This window comes from Triturus cristatus, chromosome 8, assembly GCF_964204655.1.
Source record: "Triturus cristatus chromosome 8, aTriCri1.1, whole genome shotgun sequence".
Taxonomy (NCBI): Eukaryota; Metazoa; Chordata; class Amphibia; order Caudata; family Salamandridae; genus Triturus; species Triturus cristatus.
Genome location: NC_140591.1, coordinates 1,196,832,525 through 1,196,855,490, shown reverse-complemented (window position 1 = coordinate 1,196,855,490; position 22,966 = coordinate 1,196,832,525). Strand labels below are relative to the sequence as shown.

Sequence of the window (22,966 nt, the reverse complement as noted above, 5' to 3'; positions counted from 1 at the left end):
CATCTTTTTCAATAATTCTCCATCTCTTGGCTAGTGTCATGTCTTTCCAAGGGACTTTGTTCTTGGTTGCACCCTACCAGAGGACTCAGGACTGGTTCCTTACTTTCCTACAACTTCCAGTGAATTCTTCCCTGAATCTTATCATTTTGCAGGATCTTCTGTCAAGTATGGCTGGCGGTGTCATGAATCGGTGCTGCAGGAGTATCTTCATTAGACGTCTTGGCAGATGTAATTTCTGCAGTTGTGTAACTCACTTTTATTTGGGTGACAGACCCACTAATCATACTTTTGGTCTACCGGCCAGAGAAAGATGACCGGGACTTACACTTAAATGAACCACATTTTTATGAAGTTTCCTACAGGAAGTGTTCAGAGGTAAGGGTCTTAGATCTTTTCTTCAGGGTTGGCTCCTTATCAAGGTCATAAATGCTCTCTGCCTCGATCTTTTATCCTATCTTTACAAGAGGACTGATTTATAGATGGTTTCTAACTTCTACCCCTATAAGGAATAAACAGTAGCATTAATGAACTAAACCAAGCTTCTGGTCTCCTTTTGCTCATCTTTTCAGGAAGTCTCAACTACCACTCCAAATCCCCGATGTCCAGTTTGACAACTTTCTGATGTAGACTCAGCTAAGTTCGGTGCACATTCTGTTGCAAAGCTTGATTGCTTGGTCTAGCTTAATCTTTAAGAATTTTATTTTTCGCCTATTGACAGCACTCCGAAGATAGTCAATCCTCTATTTTAACCTCATTGGCTTGGTATAAAATGCATGTTTATCAGAATGTGGGGCGGAATCATGACTTATTAAAGAATGAGAGGGAAATGTTATGCCCCACTTGTGTCACTCAACTTAAATTATGTGTGCTCTATTTCTGTCATAGACAGAGCCATCACTATAAGGAACTGGATGGCTGGTTACAGAAGAGAGAGATCAGAGTCATTATGTGATCTGTGACTAAGCTCCCACTCTGCTTACACTTGGTAGCTTGGCACAAGCCATATGGTATTTCTGATAGAGAATGCATGTGGTAGATGTGCAACAATACAGTTAGGGAATAAAGTACTTAAACTGTCCAAACCAAAACTCGTATCTTTCCTTAACCATTACCTCTGATACATTTTAACCAACAAATTTCACCGGTAAGTAAATCCTTTGAGGCATATACACACCTTTTAATGTTTTTAGTACAGTGGAGGTTCAGGTAGTGGCAGATAAAGCTTATCATGCATCCCTCGATTGAATGTCAGTCACCAGAAAAAGGACCGCTTTTGAGTCCTTCATCTCTACCTACTAGTGAGATAAAGATGGTTGGTGGCTAGTATATTTAGAATCCTTAAAACACTGATTGTGGATCCAAGATGGAAATAAATGTAGAGATAGGAGGAGCTTTTGGATAGGTAAGCCCAAATAGAGATGTGCGAACGACTATGAAAATACTAGAAGGAGTAGACTTGAAATGAAAAAAGCATGGGAAAATGTTGGTAATGTTATGTCATGCTGATTTCTGATGTCAAATTAAGAAAGGGTTCCTGTGTACTTCTGGGCTATGTTGGAGACAGTTTGTAGAGGAATGCACATCAATTCATGTGTAAGGGTCATGCTCTAAACTTCACTTATTTTGGAAGGATGTATTGTCAGCTATTAGGGAGGTTGTGGAGTTCCCTATCCGGGAGGATTCTGCATTTGGGATTCTGGAGCTTACACCATTTCAAGAGTATTAAATGGATAAGAGCAGCTGTAAGTTCATCTATGAGCAATAGCTCCCATCCAAACGTGTTATTGTAAGACACTAGAAGAGAAGTTCTGGCCCATCGTTGGAGACAGGGTATTAAAAACCTAGGGGAGTATTGGCAATGGAAAGAATCAGGGCTAATCCTTCGCAGCACAAATATAAATTTTGACCAGACTAGCTTCTCCTTATTATGTATGTAGCTGCTGGGAGCACAGAGCATGTCAGGGATCCAGCTGTTGTGGCATCAGGGTCATGCTCAAGAGTGTGACATGCAATAGAAACAGTTGTTGTGACCATAAATATGGTGTCCACAGGCCAACCGAGGAGGGCATTTGTTACACTGCGTATAACCAATGAGGCCAAAAACAAGACTAAGGAGAAACCTAAAAAGCACACTTTGGGGGGCGTGGCCTGGCAAGCCGTGATGACGGACGTGTGTTAGGTGAGCTCCGTCCAGCCTAAGCACTTATCCTGCACTTATCCTGTCCTCCGATCCGTCTCCTGTACTCAGACTGTGTCCCGAGAGGGGCGCGTATGGGGGCCACGATCTGCTCCCCGTTCTGGCCCTGCATTTCAGTGTGGAGAGCCGCGGCGGCGGCCCGGGGTGCGGCTGTGAGAGGCTGAATTGCGCTGTGGCCTGGAGCGGCAGCAGGAGAGTGGAGTGCGACGTCCCTGGGGTCCCCGTTACATTGCCCTGGGCTGGTGTGGGGTCCGCTCAGAGTGCCGCCCTCTGCTCTATACTTTTAGGGCCACGCACTCGCTCCGGTGGCCATATCGGGTCGCGCGAGTCGGCGGCCTGTGGGACGGCTGGGGCTCTCAGCGGTCATTGGCCAATACCGCATTTCCTGGAGGCCGGAGGTGGACGCATGAGGGGGCCCTGGGAGTGCATTAGTGATCCCTTGGCTCCCTGACTGTGATCGCTGTTGGTGGTGGCCATAATCAACCTTGAGATGGTGTAGGGGGCTTTGTCGAGGCAGCGTGGCCCCTCTGCAGTGAGCAGTGGCTCTTGGCTTCAGTTGGTCTAACATTGGTGGTCCTCGGGGGCCCCCCACATTCCGTTGTTCCTTCCCGTCAGTCTACTGGTGGTCATTCGGTCAGCAGCCAGGTCGGGTCGCGCAGGCCCCATGTCTACGTCTCTGTGGCCTCTCTCCGCCTTGCTCATCCTCTGGACTTGGGGGCTGTATCGGCCCAATACGCATGAGGGAGTGTGCTTCTCCTATCCCTTACGCGGTCGGGCCCGCAGTCATCTGACACAGCGGCTTGAAGAATCAGTGCCAAGTCGCGTGGGAATAGAAGGGCTCAGCGGCTGCCATGACGAGGGATAAGACGGGTGGGGGCTCGGCCAAACAGAGCACACTCGACAAATACACGGGCCCAGAGGCCTCTGCTGCGGCGCCTGGAGGGGCGCAGGGGGCTGCGCCCAACATGCCGGATAATGCTGCACTCATGGCTGCTATCACACAGTCCAGGGATGTCCTAGATGCCAAAATCGGGGCGGTCGGCTCCGATCTCATGCTCCTCCGGCAAGATCTGCAGAATGCTGTGCCTCGCATCACGGAGGCTGAAACACGGATCTCTGGAGTGGAAGATGATGTTGCCACTCTACAGAAGCGGGTGACCACCCTTGAGACAACCCAGCAGGGCCTTGCGGCACGAGTGGAGGATGCCGAGGGGAGGGCCTGGCGCAACAACCTCTGCTTTGTGGGCTTCCCGGAGGGGTGTGAGGGGGGATATGGAGCGGTTTCTTACTCAGTGGCTGGAGTCCTTGTCCTGCTGCTTTGTAGTGGAGCGTGCCCATAGGGCTCTGATGCAGACGCCTTCGCTTGGGGCCCATCCGGTCATCACAAAGTTACTGAACTATCATGATTGTGATGTCATCCTTAAACAGGCCAGGGCCAAGGAGCCTTTGCTCTTTGATAATGCACGCATACTGATCTTTCCAGACTACACAAAGGTGGTCCAGCAACGGAGACAGTTATTTTTGGCTGCCAAAGCTCGTCTTCGTGATCTTAAACTCCCATATGCTCTCCTGTATCTGGCCTGGTTGCGGGTGGTGTACTGATCTCGCACTCACTTTTTTGACTCGCCGTAGGTGTTTCAGTGGACAGATGAGATGGTGAGGTTGTGTCCCCACACGCCACCTCAGCGGGAATCAGACTCTTCATCCAGCTCGGCAGCTCGTAAGCAGCCTCAATCGAAGCTTAAGGGCCACAGGCGCTCCAGATCCAGACGTCGATCCCAATACTGCAGTGAATCCTCTCGGGCCGGATCGGCTACCCGGCACACTACATCGGCCTCCTAATTGAATGGGGAGATTGTGGTCCTGTGTAACTTGGACACTGTAACTTTGATCAGAGGAGCCCATGTAAGGGCCAGCTTCTCTGTTGGATCTTCTCCGATGGAGAGGGTGCCTGCTGACATTTGGCTGTAAGTTGGGGATCCATTGATCGAGGTGTGCCGGGACCCCCCGTTGGGGTCTGCGGACTGCACCCACTATGACAGATGCTCCATCGTTATTGAAGTATAGGGTGGGGGGGTCGTTGGATTGTTTTTGTTTTTGTCATTATGTTGCACTTTGCTTCAGTATGGTTAGGCCTCTATGAATGCACCGCATACTTTCTTTCGCACCAGCGTATCCTACCAGGGTTATTCATGGCTGCCCCACCTAATAGTGCCCGGGTATCTCCAGGGACTCTCAGAATAGTAAGCTGGAATGTCAGGGGGGTACTGGATAAAATCAAATGAGGGGCCATTCTTCAGCAGGCTAAAAGGGCCCATGCCGACATACTCATGTTGCAAGAAACACACCTTATGGGTTCGAAGGTGCTTTGTCTCCGACGTTATGGTTACGCTCAGGTGTTCCATTCGGGGTTTGTGAGGGGGTCATGGGGTGTGGCGGTTTTGATTCACCATCGAGTTCCAAACACACATATCAAGACGTGGGCGGACACTCAGGGGCGGTACCTGTTCCTGCAGGGCATGCTCAGGGAGGAACCAGTGGTGCTGGGCTGTGTCTGTGCCACACCTCCGCTTTCATGTGGCCTAGTAGAGCGGCTTCTGTCATTATGGGCGGATATGCCTGATGGCCTGTCCGTGGTTGGACGGGACTGGAATGACGTGATGGATGTGTCCTGGGGTCGTTGGAGGCCTGGGGGAGGTGTAGCTGCTCGCCATGCCACAAAACTTTCCTTGCTGGTGTCGGGGCTCGACTGGGCGGACCCATGGCGCTGGTTACATGGCAATGTTCAGGGATACACTCATTTCTTGGTGGTACATGATGCCTACTCTTGCCTCGATTATTTGTCCGTTCCCCGGGCGGTGGCCGGTAGGGTGGTAGAGGTGGATATCCTTTCGCTGGGTCTCTATGATCATTCTCTGATTGCTCTTACGATACAGATGGGTTGGGCGAAACAGCCCTTCTGCTGGCGCCTCTCGATGTGGAACCTCCAGAAGGAAGACTACAGGGAGCATATGGAGAGTGCCCTCGATCAATACCTGACACTTAATGTGGGTTTGGTTTCTGGGGCCGAACCTCTGTGGGAGGCATTGAAGACCACTTTACGGGGTGTCGACATCTCCTTTTGAGCGGCAGCCCGCAGGACTTGGAGTGAGGGTCTGCTACAAGCAGAGGCCAATATTGCTGACCTAGATCATCGTAGTAGGGGTGCCAGAGGCAATCGTGTCCGGCAACAATTGTGAATACTCCCGGGCCGGATCGGCTACCCGGCACACTACATCAGCCTCCTAATTGAAAGGGGAGATTGTGGTCCTGTGTAACATGGACACTGTAACTTTGATCAGAGGAGCCCATGTAAGGGCCAGCTTCTCTGTTGGATCTTCTCCGATGGAGAGGGTGCCTGCTGACATTTGGCTGTAAGTTGGGGATCCATTGATCGAGGTGTGCCGGGACCCCCCCGTTGGGGTCTGCGGACTGCACCCACCGTGACAGATGCTTCATCGTTATTGAAGTATAGGTTGGGGGGGTCGTTGGGTTGTTTTTGTTTTTGTCATTATGTTGCACTTTGCTTCAGTATGGTTAGGCCTCTATGAATGCACCGCATACTTTCTTTCGCACCAGCGTATCCTACCAGGGTTTTTCATGGCTGCCCCCCTAATAGTGCCCGGGTATCTCCAGGGACTCTCAGAATAGTAAGCTGGAATGTCAGGGGGGTACTGGATAAAATCAAATGAGGGGCCATTCTTCAGCAGGCTGAAAGGGCCCATGCCGACATACTCATGTTGCAAGAAACACACCTTATGGGTTCGAAGGTGCTTTGTCTCCGACGTTATGGTTACGCTCAGGTGTTCCATTCGGGGTTTGTGAGGGGGTCATGGGGTGTGGCGGTTTTGATTCACCATCGAGTTCCAAACACACATATCAAGACGTGGGCGGACACTCAGGGGCGGTACCTGTTCCTGCAGGGCATGCTCAGGGAGGAACCAGTGGTGCTGGGCTGTGTCTGTGCCACACCTCCGCTTTCATGTGGCCTAGTAGAGCGGCTTCTGTCATTATGGGCGGATATGCCTGATGGCCTGTCCGTGGTTGGACGGGACTGGAATGACGTGATGGATGTGTCCTGGGGTCGTTGGAGGCCTGGGGGAGGTGTAGCTGCTCGCCATGCCACAAAACTTTCCTTGCTGGTGTCGGGGCTCGACTGGGCGGACCCATGCCGCTGGTTACATGGCAATGTTCAGGGATACACTCATTTCTTGGTGGTACATGATGCCTACTCTTGCCTCGATTATTTGTCCGTTCCCCGGGCGGTGGCCGGTAGGGTGGTAGAGGTGGATATCCTTTCGCTGGGTCTCTATGATCATTCTCTGATTGCTCTTACGATACAGATGGGTTGGGCGAAACAGCCCTTCTGCTGGCGCCTCTCGATGTGGAACCTCCAGAAGGAAGACTACAGGGAGCATATGGAGAGTGCCCTCGATCAATACCTGACACTTAATGTGGGTTTGGTTTCTGGGGCCGAACCTCTGTGGGAGGCATTGAAGACCACTTTACGGGGTGTCGACATCTCCTTTTGAGCGGCAGCCCGCAGGACTTGGAGTGAGGGTCAGCTACAAGCAGAGGCCAATATTGCTGACCTAGATCATCGTAGTAGGGGTGCCAGAGGCAATCGAGTCCGTCAACAATTGTTGCTGGCGCAACAGAATTGTGCTGCTCTTCTTATGGATGAGGCCCGCCTTACGTGGCTGGTGACGCGCAGTAGGGTGTACCAATGGGGGGATAAATCTAGCAAGATGCTCCACCGATTGTGTCAGGGGATGTTCCATTCCCAGCCCCTCCCCGGGATAGAGGGCCCGAATGGAGTGCTCCTTACGGACTCCACTGACATTGCTGAAAGCTTCTCTGCCTATTTTGCGGAGCTGTACGCCCCCAGGGAATGTCTCCACGAAGACGTGATGGACCGTTTGATGTATGATCTCCCGCCTCGGGCTCTGTCCGATGAGGCGAGTGCGGAGCTGGATCTCCCGCTTACAGAAGAGGAGGAATTGGGTGCAGCCCTGGGGGACCTTAATTCGGGTAAGGCTCTGGGGCCGAACGGGTTTCCCTGTGAATGTTTTAAGAAATATTTTCTGCAGCTCGGACCCCATTTCCTTGGTGTGGTGGAAGAATTGCGCGACTGGGGCTGTCTTCCTCGCGACTGGAGACACGCGGAGGTGGTGGTGTTTCATAAACCTGGCAGACCCCCAGACCAGCATGCCTCGTATCGTCCCATTTCTCTCTTGAACGTCGAGGCTAAAATATTGGCCAAGGCACTGGCCAACCACCTGCGGTTCCATACTACTACCTTGGTGCACCCGGATAAGGCCGGGTTTATGCCCCAGAGGGCAACTCAACATAATATACGACAAGCACAGGTAGCTATTGGGACCATCAGAGGGCTGGGTGAATGGGCGGCGCTCTTGCTGGCAGATATGGACAGGGCATTTGACTCCCTTAGCTGGGTGTATTTATTTGCACTGCTACGCTGGTTGAGTCTTGGACAGCGTTTTTTGTCCTATCTAACTCTACTCTACACTGATCTCACTGCGACGGTACGTGTCGCCGGTTCTACCTCCTTCACCTTTTCTATTGGACGGGGTACTCGACAGGGCTGCCCTCTGTCTCCCTACTTGTTTGCACTGGCGGTTGAACCTTTGGCCGCCTGGGTGTGCGTTTATGCGCAAGTGACTGGCATTGAATAGGCGCACGGGTTGTCGGATCGCATTGCTTTATATGCTGACGACGTTTTATTTTTTCTCACTGACGTGGATCGGACTGGGCCGTGGCTGCTCCGCATTATGCAGATTTTTGGGGAGTCATGGGGTCTCTACTTGAACTCCCGCAAGTCTACCTTATAGATTCTCGGGGACGCATCGGGTCTTGGCTCCTGGGCTTCGTCGGTTCGGGTGGTTACCGGCGGGATGAAGTATCTCGGGGTATTCTTGTCAGACTCGCCTACTGTGTCATGGGAACGGAAGCTGGTCTCGGTCTGGGAACGTGTGTGGGATGATCTTAAGACATGGTCTCATATGCTATTATCTATATATGGTAGATCAGCCATATTTAAGATGGTTTTGCTCCCCCGATTATTGTATCAATTGCAGAATCACCCCTAGATGGTTCCGGTAGGTTAATGCTGCCTTGGGTCAATTTCTATGGGCAGGGGGAGCGGTAAGAGTCGCCTTGCCGACATGCTTCCTCTCCACGTATTGTGGGGGGCTGGCGACCTCCGACCTATTGTCATACTACATGGCCTCACAGTTGCTCGTCTTGAATGAATGGTGGTATGGGGGTAGAGACGACCCTGCATATGCTGATGAACGGCGTCTTATGGGGGATCTCTCCCTGCACACGAATCTGTACTCTGCACCGATACGCAACTCCCTGCCGTCAGGGACTCAGGTAGTTTTCCAAATTTGACGACAGGCCTTGCGGAGGATGGGGTGGTGGAATATGCTGACACAGGAAACCCCTTTATGGAATAATGATCGTTTGCCCCAACTGGCTACTCTGCCTGGGTTTCGCGGATGGGACAGCATTGGTATCTCTACCCTGGGAGACGTTATGCGGGGGCCGATACTGAAGTCCTTTCAGGAACTACAAAAAGATTTCCAAATGCCGAAAACCCAATTCTAAAATATCTCCAGTTTCGACACACCCTCTCCCCTAGTCTGGTGGGCTTGGAGTCCCTGGCGGAGTTCAGCCCGATACAATTGAAGGTATTTATGGCGGACCTTCAAGATCACAAGATATCCAAGATCTACCAATCCCTGGTTACTCACTGCTCCCCCACACTGCAGAAGCTTAGAGGGGCCTGGGAGGGAGATATTGGTTCACTCGATGAGGAAGACTGGACGGAGGCCCTGGCCTCCCCGCGGGGTGCGGCCATAGCAGTATGTTTGCGCTTCAGCCAGTCTAAATATCTTCATCGGGTCTACTTTACACAGGTTCGTTTGTGGAGGGTGGGTCTGGTGGCCTCCCCTGTGTGTCTTAGATGCGAAAGGGAGGAAGGGGCCCTGATACATACAGTTTGGCACTGTCATTCCTTGGCACGGTTCTGGAGAGGAGTTGTGACGTGCCTCACTGAGGTGTTGGGCTGGGACCTGCCACACTCACCGAACCTAGTGCTCTTACATGTCATGGATAGGATTGGGGGCAATATTTATAAATGCCATCTTATGTTGCTAGGGTTTACTCTGGCGAAGAGAGACATTGCTAGAGCATGGAAGGCACCAGCGCCACCCTCAGTATCGGTATGGAAGAAGGGACAGGATTTTTGCATGGGTTTGGAACTCTCCATTTTCACGGCAAGAGGGTGCCCGCAGAAACATTTCAAAGTTTGGAAGCGTTGGGCGGATTACCTAGGCTAGCTGCTGGAGCCAGTTGCTGCTGCGGGGCCCCTCAACCTGATCAGTCTTTATGTAATCAGAAACATAGTTTTGGAACCACCTTATGTACCGACAGGTCAGTTCATAAAATAAAAAACAGGACTGAATCGCAATCTAACCTACCTAATTAATATTCCTTGAGTAGATCGTGAATTGTGACTCAGTCCGATTGGCCACAAAGGTCAGCAGGGCACCATGTCTGTGACTGGTCTCAAAGTATTTGGTTTTTATAAAAAGCAGCCTGTTTTCTGTTTTTTTTTCAGAATGTTTCTGTGAAAGTTGGCAGTGGTCTCCTGAACCACGCCTAAAATGGAATTAGTTCATGGCTAGCAACATTTTGCTGTCACAAACTCCGAATCAAAGAATTTGTAAATGTAAACACGTTTAGTACATCTGGGCCATAGCTTTGTAATTTACACTTGCTGCCACAGACGTTGGAATCCATTGCACCAATTAAACCATGAATAGCTTTAAAAACTTTTCCGTAAGAATATCTAGCACACAAAATGCGAAGCTACAACGTTCATGCAAGAACATCCCTGCATAAAGTAATGTAATATGTCCATCTTCTTTTCATATTGAAAAAGGAAAATAGCACTAGCAAACATGGTGGCTCTCAGCTCCCAACTCGCCCTAATAGGCACCGAGCATTTCTCTAGAAAGCTCAGAAGGTGTGGTCATGTTTTGCTGCTAAGGGCCAGGCAGGCCTCTATCGTGGCACCACCACCAGGCCAAACTTTCTCACCAGCTCCCGGGGTTATGTGAGTAATTTGGAAGTCTGGGGTCACAGCCCTGAACCTGGGACTGTGATGGCCAGCAGTGTCCCTGCTCACAATAGCCGTCACCCAGCAGACAGTGGGTGGTTGGGTGGCCAGGGGGAAATTGTGCAACAAACTGCACATGCTGCTGCCCTCTCAGGCTGGACGCAGGCTCATGCGACAGGGGTGAGGAGTTGGAGCTCAGACCGTCTACGATATGGAGGCTGGTGCAACAGGCAGTAATTGGTGTCCTGCTGTGCTTCAGCATTTAAAACACGCATTTACAATGCAATAGGTCTCGCATTTGCAAGAGTTTAAGCTATTGGCATTGTAAATGACAATGCCTTTTATTTATCTGTTTTGCTAATTAACACATAAAAAAAGCATTGTCATTTACAATGGTAATAGCTCAAACTCTTGTAAATGCGAGACCTATTCAAAGAAGCGGCCGCCATTGTTCCAGGCTGCTCGGAACGTGAAGGTAGGCATGGTACGCTGAATCTTGCAGGAAAGCATGTCGTGCCTTCAGTAAGAGAAACTCATTAAAGAAAACAGTGCTTACAGACTAAAAAAGACGTACCATGTAACAACCAAAGTAAAAGGGCCAGACTTCATTTGAGGTTGCAAATATAGACAAGGCAGTACTAAGGAGGGACTAACAAGCCTATTAACGAATCAGAAGCCAGCATTTACGAAGGACAATGACACAAGCCAATGACAAATATGGGCGGAGAGTGGGCGGGGCTTCTATTCCATACTCCAATACAGCATGCCGCAGAGCAGCACATGCGCTGACCAGGCTCGACCTAAAAACTAATAATGCAACAAAAAACTATTCCAAAGGGCGCCAGGTCCTTTATCAGGAGGCACTCCAGCTTGCGGCACCCATTGCCCCTGCCAGTGCAGCCAATGAAAGTATCAACACACCTACTAACCTCACACTCCTAGAAGTGAAACAGTGCAAGCTATTCAAGGTCACCCAAACCTTTAAGATTGGCTTGGGCGGCGGTATTAGTCACTTTTAATATATAGTGAATTATTAAACAACGGTTGTTGTGTAAATCTCATAATTAGACAAACAGCGCCACCATGCAGGCAGGGTGGCTGTAGGGGGTCTGGGTGGGTCAGGGATTGTGTAAGGAAGTCTAAAAAAATGTTAAATATATGAGCAAGCATTTATTTACCCCCCCACCATGAGAATGGATATTCCTTTGTAAGCCTGCAGCTTTGGACAGGTCCAAGAGAGAAGAAAGCTACCTACAGGAGGAGGGAAGAAGTAGTTTTGCTCAGCAACATAATCTAACAATTCAGTGTTATCTACCCGGCATGTGCATAACACGTGTCTGCTGATGGTGCGTCCTATTTGCGCTTGTGAGCTGACTAAGAGCACTTATTTGCTCCACGTACTTAAACTCCTTTATTCATTGTCACCCATTCTTGAATTAACTGACCCACCTGCTCCTTATCCATCTAACTATTGATACATTAATTAAGCCAAGCAGACGTTCAATCGCCACTCATTGATGCATGCATTCATGGCCGCTAACATCCACCCACCCATTCACTCACCTCTCCATCCCTGCATTAATGTCTCCATACATTAATGTCTCCATTCACACATCACTATCATCCATTTAGTTATCTGCTTACCAATCCATTTATACATTGATTTTTCCATGCATTCATAGCGGCATCCACCCAGTAGTGGAAATGTAGCACTGCCCCCCATTACTTCAGAACAGCGCTGCTGTTCCTTTACATTTCATAATGCGTCACACACTCAGAAAAAGAGATCTACATGCAGTGGCAGCCGGTAATTACACCAGGGAGGGGGAGGAGGGCAACACGCACACAGACACACTCACTCACACCCATGCATTCACACATGCGCACACAGACACCTATTTACAACACACACACAAATACACACACATTCATACATATACACATGCAGCAAACATAAAAAACACATAAAACTTACCTTCACTTTAAAGAGGGATGCCTTGGAGGTCCCAGGAGGGTTTGGACTGCTTCTTTCTCTCATCAAAGAATGGGATGGAGTCGGTGACAATGCTGACCCTACACCCCACTCCACACTTTGATGAGGTGTCACTCGGCGCTGGGCTCGTCTGGGGTTAAAACTGAAGCTCCTAGGTCCGAGGCAATCAGTGACGGTCCCCCTCATCACAAGGGAGAGAGCCTTGAGACACATTTGCCAGGCTGAGGATGTCAAGCCCACAGGGTCTGAAATCCTCAGCCTGGCAAACTTTAGGAATACCCAAAATTCAGCTCAGGCAGCCAAGAGCATGCACATATAGGCTGCCTGACCGGATGTATGATGTTACAACGCATACATTTACATCGCGGTACATTACATCGCGGTTTTTACAACGCAAGTCGTTACAACGACTTGCGTTGGAGGGCGCTGGACTTAGGAGTAGTATAATTTACTATTCCAACTCCAGTCTACGTACAGTAGGGAAGGTGTTGGATAGTAAATTATACTATTCCTTGTCCTAGAGCGCCATCAAGCGCAAGTCGTTGTAACGACTTGCGTTATAAAAACCGCAATGTAATGGCATCGCTTTGTAAAAGTTGCATTGTAAAGGTTGTTTACCGCCTGACCTAAACAAGAAAAGCGTTTCCTGGGCTGACCTTTGTCCAGACTGACAGACACTCTTCCTGCCGGGAAAAGGTTGAGGGGGCATAGCCCATCAGCCCATAGGAACAAGCTGTGACTGTCCACGTGTCTGCACCCTTCCTGAAAAGCATCCCTTCCTCTGTGAATGGCTGAATGCATAAGCTTCTGGGCCGTGCCTGACTTGCACTAGCTGGGGAATCCATTGGGCGGGCTTGCTTGCCTTGGATTAGCTGGGGAAGCCTATTCATCGTGAGTGTGCATAGTGCTTTGAACACTATTAAAGAGAACTATTGGGGAACCTTTTACCCTGAGGTATTCAGAATGCCATGCAAAGTGTACCTGAGCCGTACAGTGTTTAACCCCTTCGCCGCGGCAGGAATTCCGCCGCGGCGCTGGGGGGGGGTTGGGGGCAGTTGCGGTGCCGCTGTGCTCGTGACGGAACCACTCCGTCACGAGTCACGGGTGAGCTGTGCTCATGACGGAGTGGTTCCGTCACGTCTCCGCCCACTGCGCTAATCGCCCGCACAGGCGGGGAATTATGGCCGCGTGGGCGGAGCGGCCGCCAACGGCCGCAGCATGATGGAACCACTCCGTCATTAGCTCAGCGCACCCGTGGCTCATGACGGAGTGGTTCCGTCATGAGCACGGAAAGGGTTAAAGAGCGCAGCAATGGACTCATCCAGCCTATTACCTCACTGTGTCACACTGGTATATCTTTAACCTCTTCAGTGCCCATGACGAGCTGGACTCGTCATGGGCCGCGGTAGCGCTGTGCCCATGACGAGTCCAGCTCGTCATAGACCCCGCCCGCTAATGCAACGGCCGGCACAGGGCGGAGAAAGGGGCGGGCACTGAAGGGGTTAATGGGCTGGGCTGGGATGGGAAGTCCTGCAGCTTGTGTTGCTGAGGAGGATGGGGGGGGAGGGCGTGCCTAAACCCAGCATCTTTGAAAAAATGACATCTATGTTTGCACCGTATAAAAAAGCTCTTCATCTGTTCATCTGTACTGTATTTATCTCCCCAGTAAGACTCTGTAAATCCCCCAGCACAGACATTGCAGCTTCAAATATAACAAGTTTGGTCTAAATTCATCACCCCCAAAAATCTTCGTTGTAGTGGTCAGGGTTGCTGTACGTAATATGAGTGCTGTTCTGACAAAATATGCCAAGGCCGCTTTTGGGTCCCAGTTCAGTCCTCGCATGCAGCCTGTGTGCTGAATAAATATTACATATGCACTTTTATATCTCGCATTTTAAGCCTCCCTAGAGTAAAAAATGTTAATTAAATCTATACTTTAGTCGCCTCGTGTCTGGGTGCAAAGTGGGGTGTTGGAACTGAAAAGAAAGGTGCTATGTGGCACCGCATTGGCCGACAGTAGACTATATTAAAATTATAATAACTAGGCATTGGCTGCAGGAAAGCTGAACTTAATAAAGATTTCACATTTCTTCTGCTAGCTGCTTCTGGTCCCACAGGTTTCTTGCAGTTTAATTATGCTGTGAGATTGACGTCATCAACAAACACTTTAACAGCTGTCGTCAGATCATTAATTGCATGCTATGTATGTCTCCTAACACACGCACACCTTTGGAAAAATGTAGCGCTGGCACACAAAATTATGTGTCTGAGATATATTTTTGAGTTAAATGTTTGAGTGCTTTTCTTTCAGAAAATGCACTGGTATAAAAAAATCGAATATATATATATCGAAAATATGTTATGGTTCACTGTGAAATATGGGTTTCAACATTATAATAACAGCCCCTAAACCACTCTGCAGAGTTTTACCGCTATCAGGGCTACAAGGATGATGCAGTATGGAGGACGAAATTATGCAGGAAGGTCATCTAAATTATGTGGAACTAAAGGAAATTATGTGGCACATTCTCTGGTAGTGTTCGGAATCGTTTCAAACATCTGAGCGACACACATTTTATTGCTATCTACAAATCATGCAAATTAGGTGGCAAAAGAGATACATCCATAATTATGCAGTAAAAGTTGCAGCCTTATGTGGAAAAAAAAACTTACCGACTGCGGAAAAGCAGCAGATTATTAGAAGTATGAGTACACACCAAAGTACATCAGTATTCATCTGCCTCTCAAGTTTGCTGCATTTATAACGCGGTCCCTTATTATTTAAGAGTGCTTTGGTTTCATGGCCTGCAGAGACAAAATAAAGTAAAATAGCAGATTAATAATAGGCATAGGGTGTCATCCCTGGAACTGGGAAGGTGAATACTTTGTCATTACACCTGTGAACATGGCAAGCACATATGCTGTTCTGCCCAAACCTATGCGCTGCCCCACCAGATTCAACACCCATCCACCGTTTCCATTGATGCATCCAGGATTTGAAATAACATACCAGTATCCATCAGGGCTGCTTCAATGTGGCTCCAATTTAGGACAGAGTTAAAATGCAGATCTTTAAAGAACGCAACATAACAATTCCTTGACAGTCCACAGGCCAGCCACCTCTCATATCACTTGTTAACTTTATGCTTGTGTTTGACCCTAGAGAGCACTATGCTGTCTTTGGTTAAGTTTGCACTGTAAAAAACTTCATACACATGCATACCCACTCCTGCTACTTCCCCATAGGTCCTTCTCCCTAGCAAACCAATAAATCACTATTTTTAGGGAAGAAGCTGGCCCGGCCCAAACAAACAAGTGGATTACCTTTGGTTACACTCTTTCTGGTGAACACACCATCTATCTGTAGATTTCTCACCTTACAATATTTCCCAGGCGCGAGACAGCATACAGAAATCTTTCTCCAAGGCAATGCTCTCACGTGCTGCCTATAAGCAACATCCCTGTTTGCTGATGGAAATTTCTTGTCTTTTGCCTTTACGCACCCTTGTGGGGTGTGAACAATTGTTGATAACAGTCTGCTGTGTACTAACTTGGACCTTTTTAAATGTTAACAAGCATTTACAATGCAATTGTCTCGGCATTGGTAAAGTTAGAGCTATTGGCATTGCTCATGACATTATTTTTGTTTATGTTTTTGTTTTTAAAACATTTAAAGAAACGGCATTGTCATGAGCAATGCCAATAGCTCTAACTTTAACAATGCCGAGACCGTTGCATTGTAAATGCTTGTTGTCTATAGTCATCTGCTTTGCTTGCTCTCTCTCCCTACCTCGGTCTCATGGTCTCTCCCTATATCTTACTGCCTTTCTGTCTGTTTTTGACTCGGTTTCTTTCTTTCCCTCACTTGTCTTTCGGTCTTTATCTCTCATTGTCCTTGATTTCTGTCTTTTTTCCGTTTTACATCTCAGTCTGTCTCTTTTCCCTCTCTTTTCTCTTAGAGTCGGTCCCTGGCTCTCGCTCTCTTTCTATGTGTGTCTTTCTGTATATGTTTGTCACTCTCCCTGTTTTTCCTTTCTCTCTCGCCCTTTCTATGTCCATCCCTAGCTTGCTCTCCCTATGTTTCTCTCTCTCTCTCGGTCATTCACTGACATTCTCTAGTCATTCCTGTCTTTAAGGTCGCTGTCTGACCAGTTCAGTATTCTATCCTGGGACCAAAGCTGTATTTTAGACTAGACAGAGACAGACACGGAGGCCAGGGAGGGCCTCTGGGCACCAGATGTTGGCTTCAGACCAGCATTTGCAGGCCATTGGCCAACGGGGGACAAAAAATTGGCCTGGGCACAAAAATGAAAGTGACCCATTCACATTAGTGAACTAGTTAGCTAATAAAAAAAGCGGCCCATATTTGCAAATCAAGACAGTTTTGAACTTGGGTATTTTTCAAGGAATGGGAGACTGCGTGCATTTTTGCTTGCTGCAGGGAACGTTTGTGTTAAATATCAGGGAAATCAACAACGAAAACCAGCCCAATAAGTCAGGCCCACCAACTGATGAAATGCAGGGTGTCACAACAGCCCAACAGATACTGCCTCATTGCCCTATGCAACAGTCCGACTCTGGCTGAGATCTCGAGACGCCTAAGGGTTCGAGACGAAGGGCAGGAAATTGTTTTATATGACATTTGTATAGCTCATAATCTGACTTTAGTATACTATTGCCGTCAGGATGATTTTCCAGGATGCGGCTAGGTTTTTAAGGCTGATGCCCCAAGCCTGTTTCAGGTGTACCTTCCTAGATACTGCCCTTAGAATTAGCTGGAGGCTGGGCTTTGAGTTGGATGAAAACACTGGTTGTGGGGTGGGGGGTGGGGTAAAAGGGGCGTGGCCGATGCGATTATGGGCGTGGCGTAAAAGCACACGCTGAAAACCTATGCTTAGCATTATGTGCCGCCCGACTGGTATTTTGCTACTTATGAAATTGCTTCCAGATGTATAATCCAGCAACTAACAATACACTTACAACAAGCCAGTACTATTAGCTTTGTCAATGGTGGTTAGATGCCTAACACCAAAAAGCAACAATCATGCCTTGGTAGTACAGCATATTGAAAACGCTTCAGTTCTAAAATGGTGAGACTGAAAGAACTAAAACGAGTCTCTTTGAAGTCCAGTGATACTGTTGCAGAGTTGAGGTTTTCTTTTCCCGTGGGGGAGGACAAAAATGGAGAGCCGGCAGTGACCCGTCTCAGCACCTGACTTTTAGACCCGGCCCACTAAAGCCCTGCTTGAAAGGGACCCTGCACGAACCCCTTTCCGCAGCCCACCGCCGAACACGAGTCTCTCCAGAGACTTTTTCCCCGACACTTACACGAAGGGCGAGCTGGGCCCAGGGCGCCAATCATCAAAAGGTGCGTAAAGAGCTTTTTGTCTGCATTAAGGCAATGCAAACAGCAGTGTCCCTGCCGCCTGGCTCCACTGATTTACATTAACATAATTTCGCTCATTTTTCTAACACATAGAAGGCACGGTTTGTTAACACTCCCATCTGTAATGATGGTACCACACCATCAGCCTGCTTTCTTGCCCTCTCTCCCCATGCTGCTAAACAATTAACCCCGGTCCCACCCGCCTCCTACAAACAGCTTGGCGCCCGGATGAGGAGCTAATTACTGTGTGTGTTATTCAGGTGAGTTGGCTAAGCACAACGTTTTCTATAACTTACCTTGCCGCCTGCGTTCCATTTCAATACACCGTGCCCGCGTTTCCTGCACCACACTAGGTAGGCTCCACAACTCGAGTGAGACATAGCCATTCACATAAACCATTCCCGACGCTGCTTTTATACTGTTTGTATAAATGAACAGTAGAGCGGCACCCGATTGGTTAGCACTCGATTGGTTGAAGCGAGCAAAGGCAACGCTCACAAGTACGCATGTCTGGTTGACAGTGGTTAAAATAACAAGAACTGCCGTTATTATTATTTAACTTTAGAGAAGGGAAAACGAAGGTCGGGGAAGATTACATTTTCAACGAGAAATCTCTTCCTTCTTTCTACGAGATTACAAACAAGCCGAGGGCACCGGAAGACACCACCGCCTTTCTCCGAGGCAGAGCAGAAATGCCTCGGAGAAACGCAGCGTCCTTTTCGGATTCGGGGGCGTGTTTTGCTGTTGTCTCCTCCCTGAGACTTCTCGCAAAAAACACGCCCCCCGATCCGAAAAGGACGGGGCCTGATCTGAATGACTGACCTCTTCTCCAATGGCTGGCCAGCATTTAAGAGGCCAGCCAATGGAGAACAGGGGAGAAGAGGGGCGGGTTCAAGCCCCTCTTCTCCAAGTCATTAAATCTCCGACTTCCGGTTCTGCCTTTCGGCAGACCGGTAGTCCTCGACCTAAAAAGGGGATACTCCACAGAAAGGAGAGATGGGAGGGAGGTAAGAAATCTGCTGTTAGATTGAGTTTCCACCAGAAAGAGCCTTATCAAAAGGTAATTAATTTGTTCTTCTGATGGATACTTCTAACTGCAGATTCCTCACCTTAGAATAGATATCAAAGCAGTATTTAATCAGGTAAAAGGTCTGTGGAGTGGGCTCAGACCAAAAAGTCTTGCAAGACTGAGTGGGCAAAATGCCCTTCCCACTAGATCTGTCTTTCAAGGCATTAGCCATTTATGAACGCAGGCACTGTATGTCAAGGGCAGGAACATTGCCACTGAGGAATGGAGCCACAACCTTTGGCACAAATGCTGCCCGAGTTCTCTGCACCAACTTGTCCGGGAAAAGGTGGTGCAGTATGACTGCCAAGAAAGATGGCATAATCTCAATGAGGAGCAGGGACTTTAAGGTCATTATATGCAGTGAGTAGCTATGCATGGGTTAGAAAGGGGTGCACATGAGAAACCTCAAAACCAAGTTAAGGTCCCACTTAGACAACACAAATGATTTGGGAGAAAACATGTATATCAAAACATTAATAAATAACATCATAACAGGCCAGTTGGTTTGGCAAATGTAGAAAGGCAGACATAACTTTTACAAATGCCTTCAAGGTCCTGCCTTCTCGTGGATTGAGTCCTTCCTCACAGGGAGGGCCCAAGCCGTCCATTTGGCCAATTTCACCGCAGACTTTCGTAAGGTGGAGTGCGGAGTCCCTCAAGGCTCATCACTTTCCCCACTTCTATTTAATTTATACATTTATCCCCTCATTTTTTCGTTACAGCAGATGGAGGTCACGGTGTTTAACTACGCCGATGATCTCCAGCTAATCTTCAATCTCTCCAACTCCCCCTCATCTGCTTCCAATGTTCAGACTGTAATGACATTCATTCAGGACTGGATGAACTGCAACCACCTCAAACTCAATCCGGACAAGACTGAGCTTGTCCTGACCGGAGGTGGTTGCAGTCCATGGACCTCCGCCCACTGGCCCTTGTCACTTGGTGCTCCCCCTTTTTCCTGTCTCCAAGGTCAAAACTCTTGGGATTTTTCTTAACACACAACTCTCTATCCACTCACATGTGGGTTCAGTGGTTTCTGCTTGTTTCTTTTCTCTAAGACTAATTAGGAAAGCATCCCGCTTTTTTTCCCTTCCTGCTTTAAAAATTATTGTGCTGGCCATGGTACTGTCGAGAGTTGATTATGGTAACATCATTTACAATGGAGCTCCAGCATATGCGTTCCATCGCTTGCAGCTCATTCAGAATCAAGCGGCTCGTTTGATCTATGGCTTACCCAAATACCATCGTGCCACTCCCCTGCTTAAAGCTTTGCATTGGCTCCCGGTGAGGGAGCGTGCCCTTTTCAAACTGGGTTGCCTCACTTTTCAGGCTAGATCAGGTACAGCCCCCGAGTTCATTTGCGCCGCCATAAAACCGTACCTCCCAGGTCGTGAACTCCGCTCTGCCCATAGGGCTTTTTTGACCATTCCTCGTTTTAAGAAAAAGAAATCTGGCGGAGCGAAATTTGCTGTTCTCGCCCCGCTTTTCTGGAATTCTCTCCCTCCTGCTCTCCGAACTTCTCCTTCATATACACAGTTTCAGAAAGATCTTAAAACCCTGTTATTTGAGCAAGCTTACACTGTCTAGCCCTACTGCCGACCGCTACTGCATCACTTAAAGCGCCATGAAACCGCATGGTATACGTGCGCTTAATAAATGTTTTTAAATTCAAATTCAAATAACTTTTACAAATGCCCACTGAAAGACTTTGCTGGGACAAAGATAAAACAAACACAAGGATGTCTGACATCTTTGCCTGTATGAAATCAGTCTTGTGAATGCTCCACTAGGCCACAAATATGTTCCGGCGCCTGGAAAAAATGGTTCTCATGGAAGGGCACCTGGTGACAAGGAGGACATCAACCACTTCAGGCGGCAGATCAAACACAGTCAGTTGCCAACGCTCAAGCTCCGCACATGTATGTGTAGATTGCGTAGATTCAGCGGGAGGACCCTGTCCTGTTGCTGAGCTAGGAGGTCTTCGTGGAGTGGCAGCCTGGTCAGGGGACAGATGCTCATGCCCAGAAGGTCCGGGTACGACACTCTCCTGGCCCAATCTGAAACCACTAGAGAGACTTGGGCCCAGTCTTTCCCAATCTTTTTCAGAACTCGCAGCAGGGACAGGAATACCATGTTCCATTCCTGCTGGAATGAATTGCCTACCAAGTGTTAATGAAAAAACTCTAGTACACAAAACATTCGACACTACACATTCCCGAAGGTGCCAAAAAGATTTAGCCATGGTTCTCCCCTCTGTTGGAAGACTCCCTGTGCCACCTTTGGATGTAGTTGCCACTTGTGATCTGCCAGACGCTGCCTGCTCAGGTTATCTGTTATAGCATTTAGAGTTCATGCTACATGGTTTGTGACCAGGAACATGTCCTGACACTCTAAGAACCTGAAGCGGTGCACAGCCTCTCCAGTCCCAGGACCTATGACCCATTCCATCCTGCTTATTGCAGAACCACATGGCAATGGTTTTGTCTGTGAGAACCTGAACTAGCCTACCCTTGATGGACTGCAGGAAGGCTTCAGAGTCAGAAGAATGACCTATGACTCAAGCAGACTGATGTGGAGCCAGCTCAAGATTCCTCTTATCTCCACCTTCACCAGATGACCTCTCCAGCCCACCATCAGCTCTGGGTAGGGAAGACAGAAGGGCCAGTTACAGGACTGATTGCATTTAAGCAGCCATCACTGCAAATCTCCTCCAAGACCTGAATGGCATCAGCCAGACTGTCTTGATGTTGTGCTCACTAGCACTTCAAATTTCATAGCAGGGAGCACAGGTGCCACCTGGCATAGCTGACAAAGAAGGAAGGGGACACCATGAAGTCTCACAGCTGCTCTTAGCATGACTGAGCCTGAAACATCTGGATTTGAGCCTAAAAGTCCTGGACTTGTTGTGGCAGAGGGAAAGCCCTGAACTCCAACGTGTACATGATTGCCCCAATGAAAGGATGCCTCCAGAAAGGTAAGGTTTTGGTTCGTTCATAGCAACCCAATGATGTAATGAGGTTTACCGTCATTAGGAGGTGGTCCACAACCTACTGTGGCAAACCTTCTTTCAACAGCCAGTTTTCAAAGTATGGGAAGTACTGGTATCCCCAATCTCCTAAAATGGGCAGTGGCCACTGCCATCACTGTCATGAACTTCTGAGGAGTGCTGGTGAGGCCAAAGGGGAGCATATCAAACTGAAAATGCTCCTGGGTTACCTTGAACCTCATATAACATCTGCAGGACAGGTATAAGAAAACACAGTTCCTGCAGGTCCAGGGACACCAATCAATCACCCTGGCCTAGAGCCAATAGGGTTTGGACCAGTGTGAGCATGTCGAATATATCCTTCCACAGAAAGGCATGTAGAGACCGGAGAGTCAGGATAGGCCTGAGGCCCGTCCTCCTTCAGAGTGCCCCCCACCAGGTGGCAAGCACCACTAAGGGTAAGGTAAAGTTGTTTGGTAGTCGTTGTCGCCAGGGAAGAGGAACTGGAGGACTGATGCCCCTGCTAGCCTGCACACTGCCTGCCAGACCTACTTCCACAGCTTCGAATGAATTAGGGAGTGGGCTGCATTGGTTGAGAAGGCTGTCCCCAGTGCTCTGGAATGAACACTGAACTATCCGAAGAGATGCAAAAACTGTTTGGCAGGAGTCAACAGTTCCAAAGAGCATGCCGAAGCTCTGCTGTCCTTACAATGATCCAACGCTGACTCTGTCTTTTCACTGAAATGGTGGAACCCATCAAAAGGCACATACATGAGGGAGACCAGCACATTGCAGGAGAATCCTATGGAACTCATCCATGGGTCGAAAAAAGAACTCTAGCACCTACTGCTCTCGTCAGGCAATCTGTAGTATCCAGGCTTGCACGTATACTATATCTGGCCATGTCCTACCCATCATGGCTCATCAGTTGTTTTTTGTTTTTTTTAGTTCTACTGTCAAAAAAGGCACTAATGTCTTCCAGAACTGCTGACAATATCCCGCTGGCCATGTCTCAAAGGGCATGTGTCTAAAGGATGAACAAACAAACAGCATCTACAGATCACATTGTTAGGCTGTTGGAGAAAAACATGCGCTTGTCAGAAACATCAATCTTCTTGGATTACCTATCTGGAGGAGTGGTTGGAAATGA

General features: G+C 48.6%; 1 protein-coding gene across 1 annotated transcript in view; it reads right to left on the bottom strand.

The window, feature by feature from the left end:
• The window catches only part of ATP10A (ATPase phospholipid transporting 10A (putative)), an 831,750-nt gene that overhangs the window by 250,358 nt on the left and 558,426 nt on the right, over nucleotides 1–22,966 (bottom strand). The window contains exon 5 of the mRNA XM_085622881.1: nucleotides 15,049–15,180. Within this exon, the coding sequence (XP_085479007.1) occupies nucleotides 15,049–15,180 (132 nt within the window). The remainder of the gene's footprint in view (nucleotides 1–15,048; nucleotides 15,181–22,966) is intronic.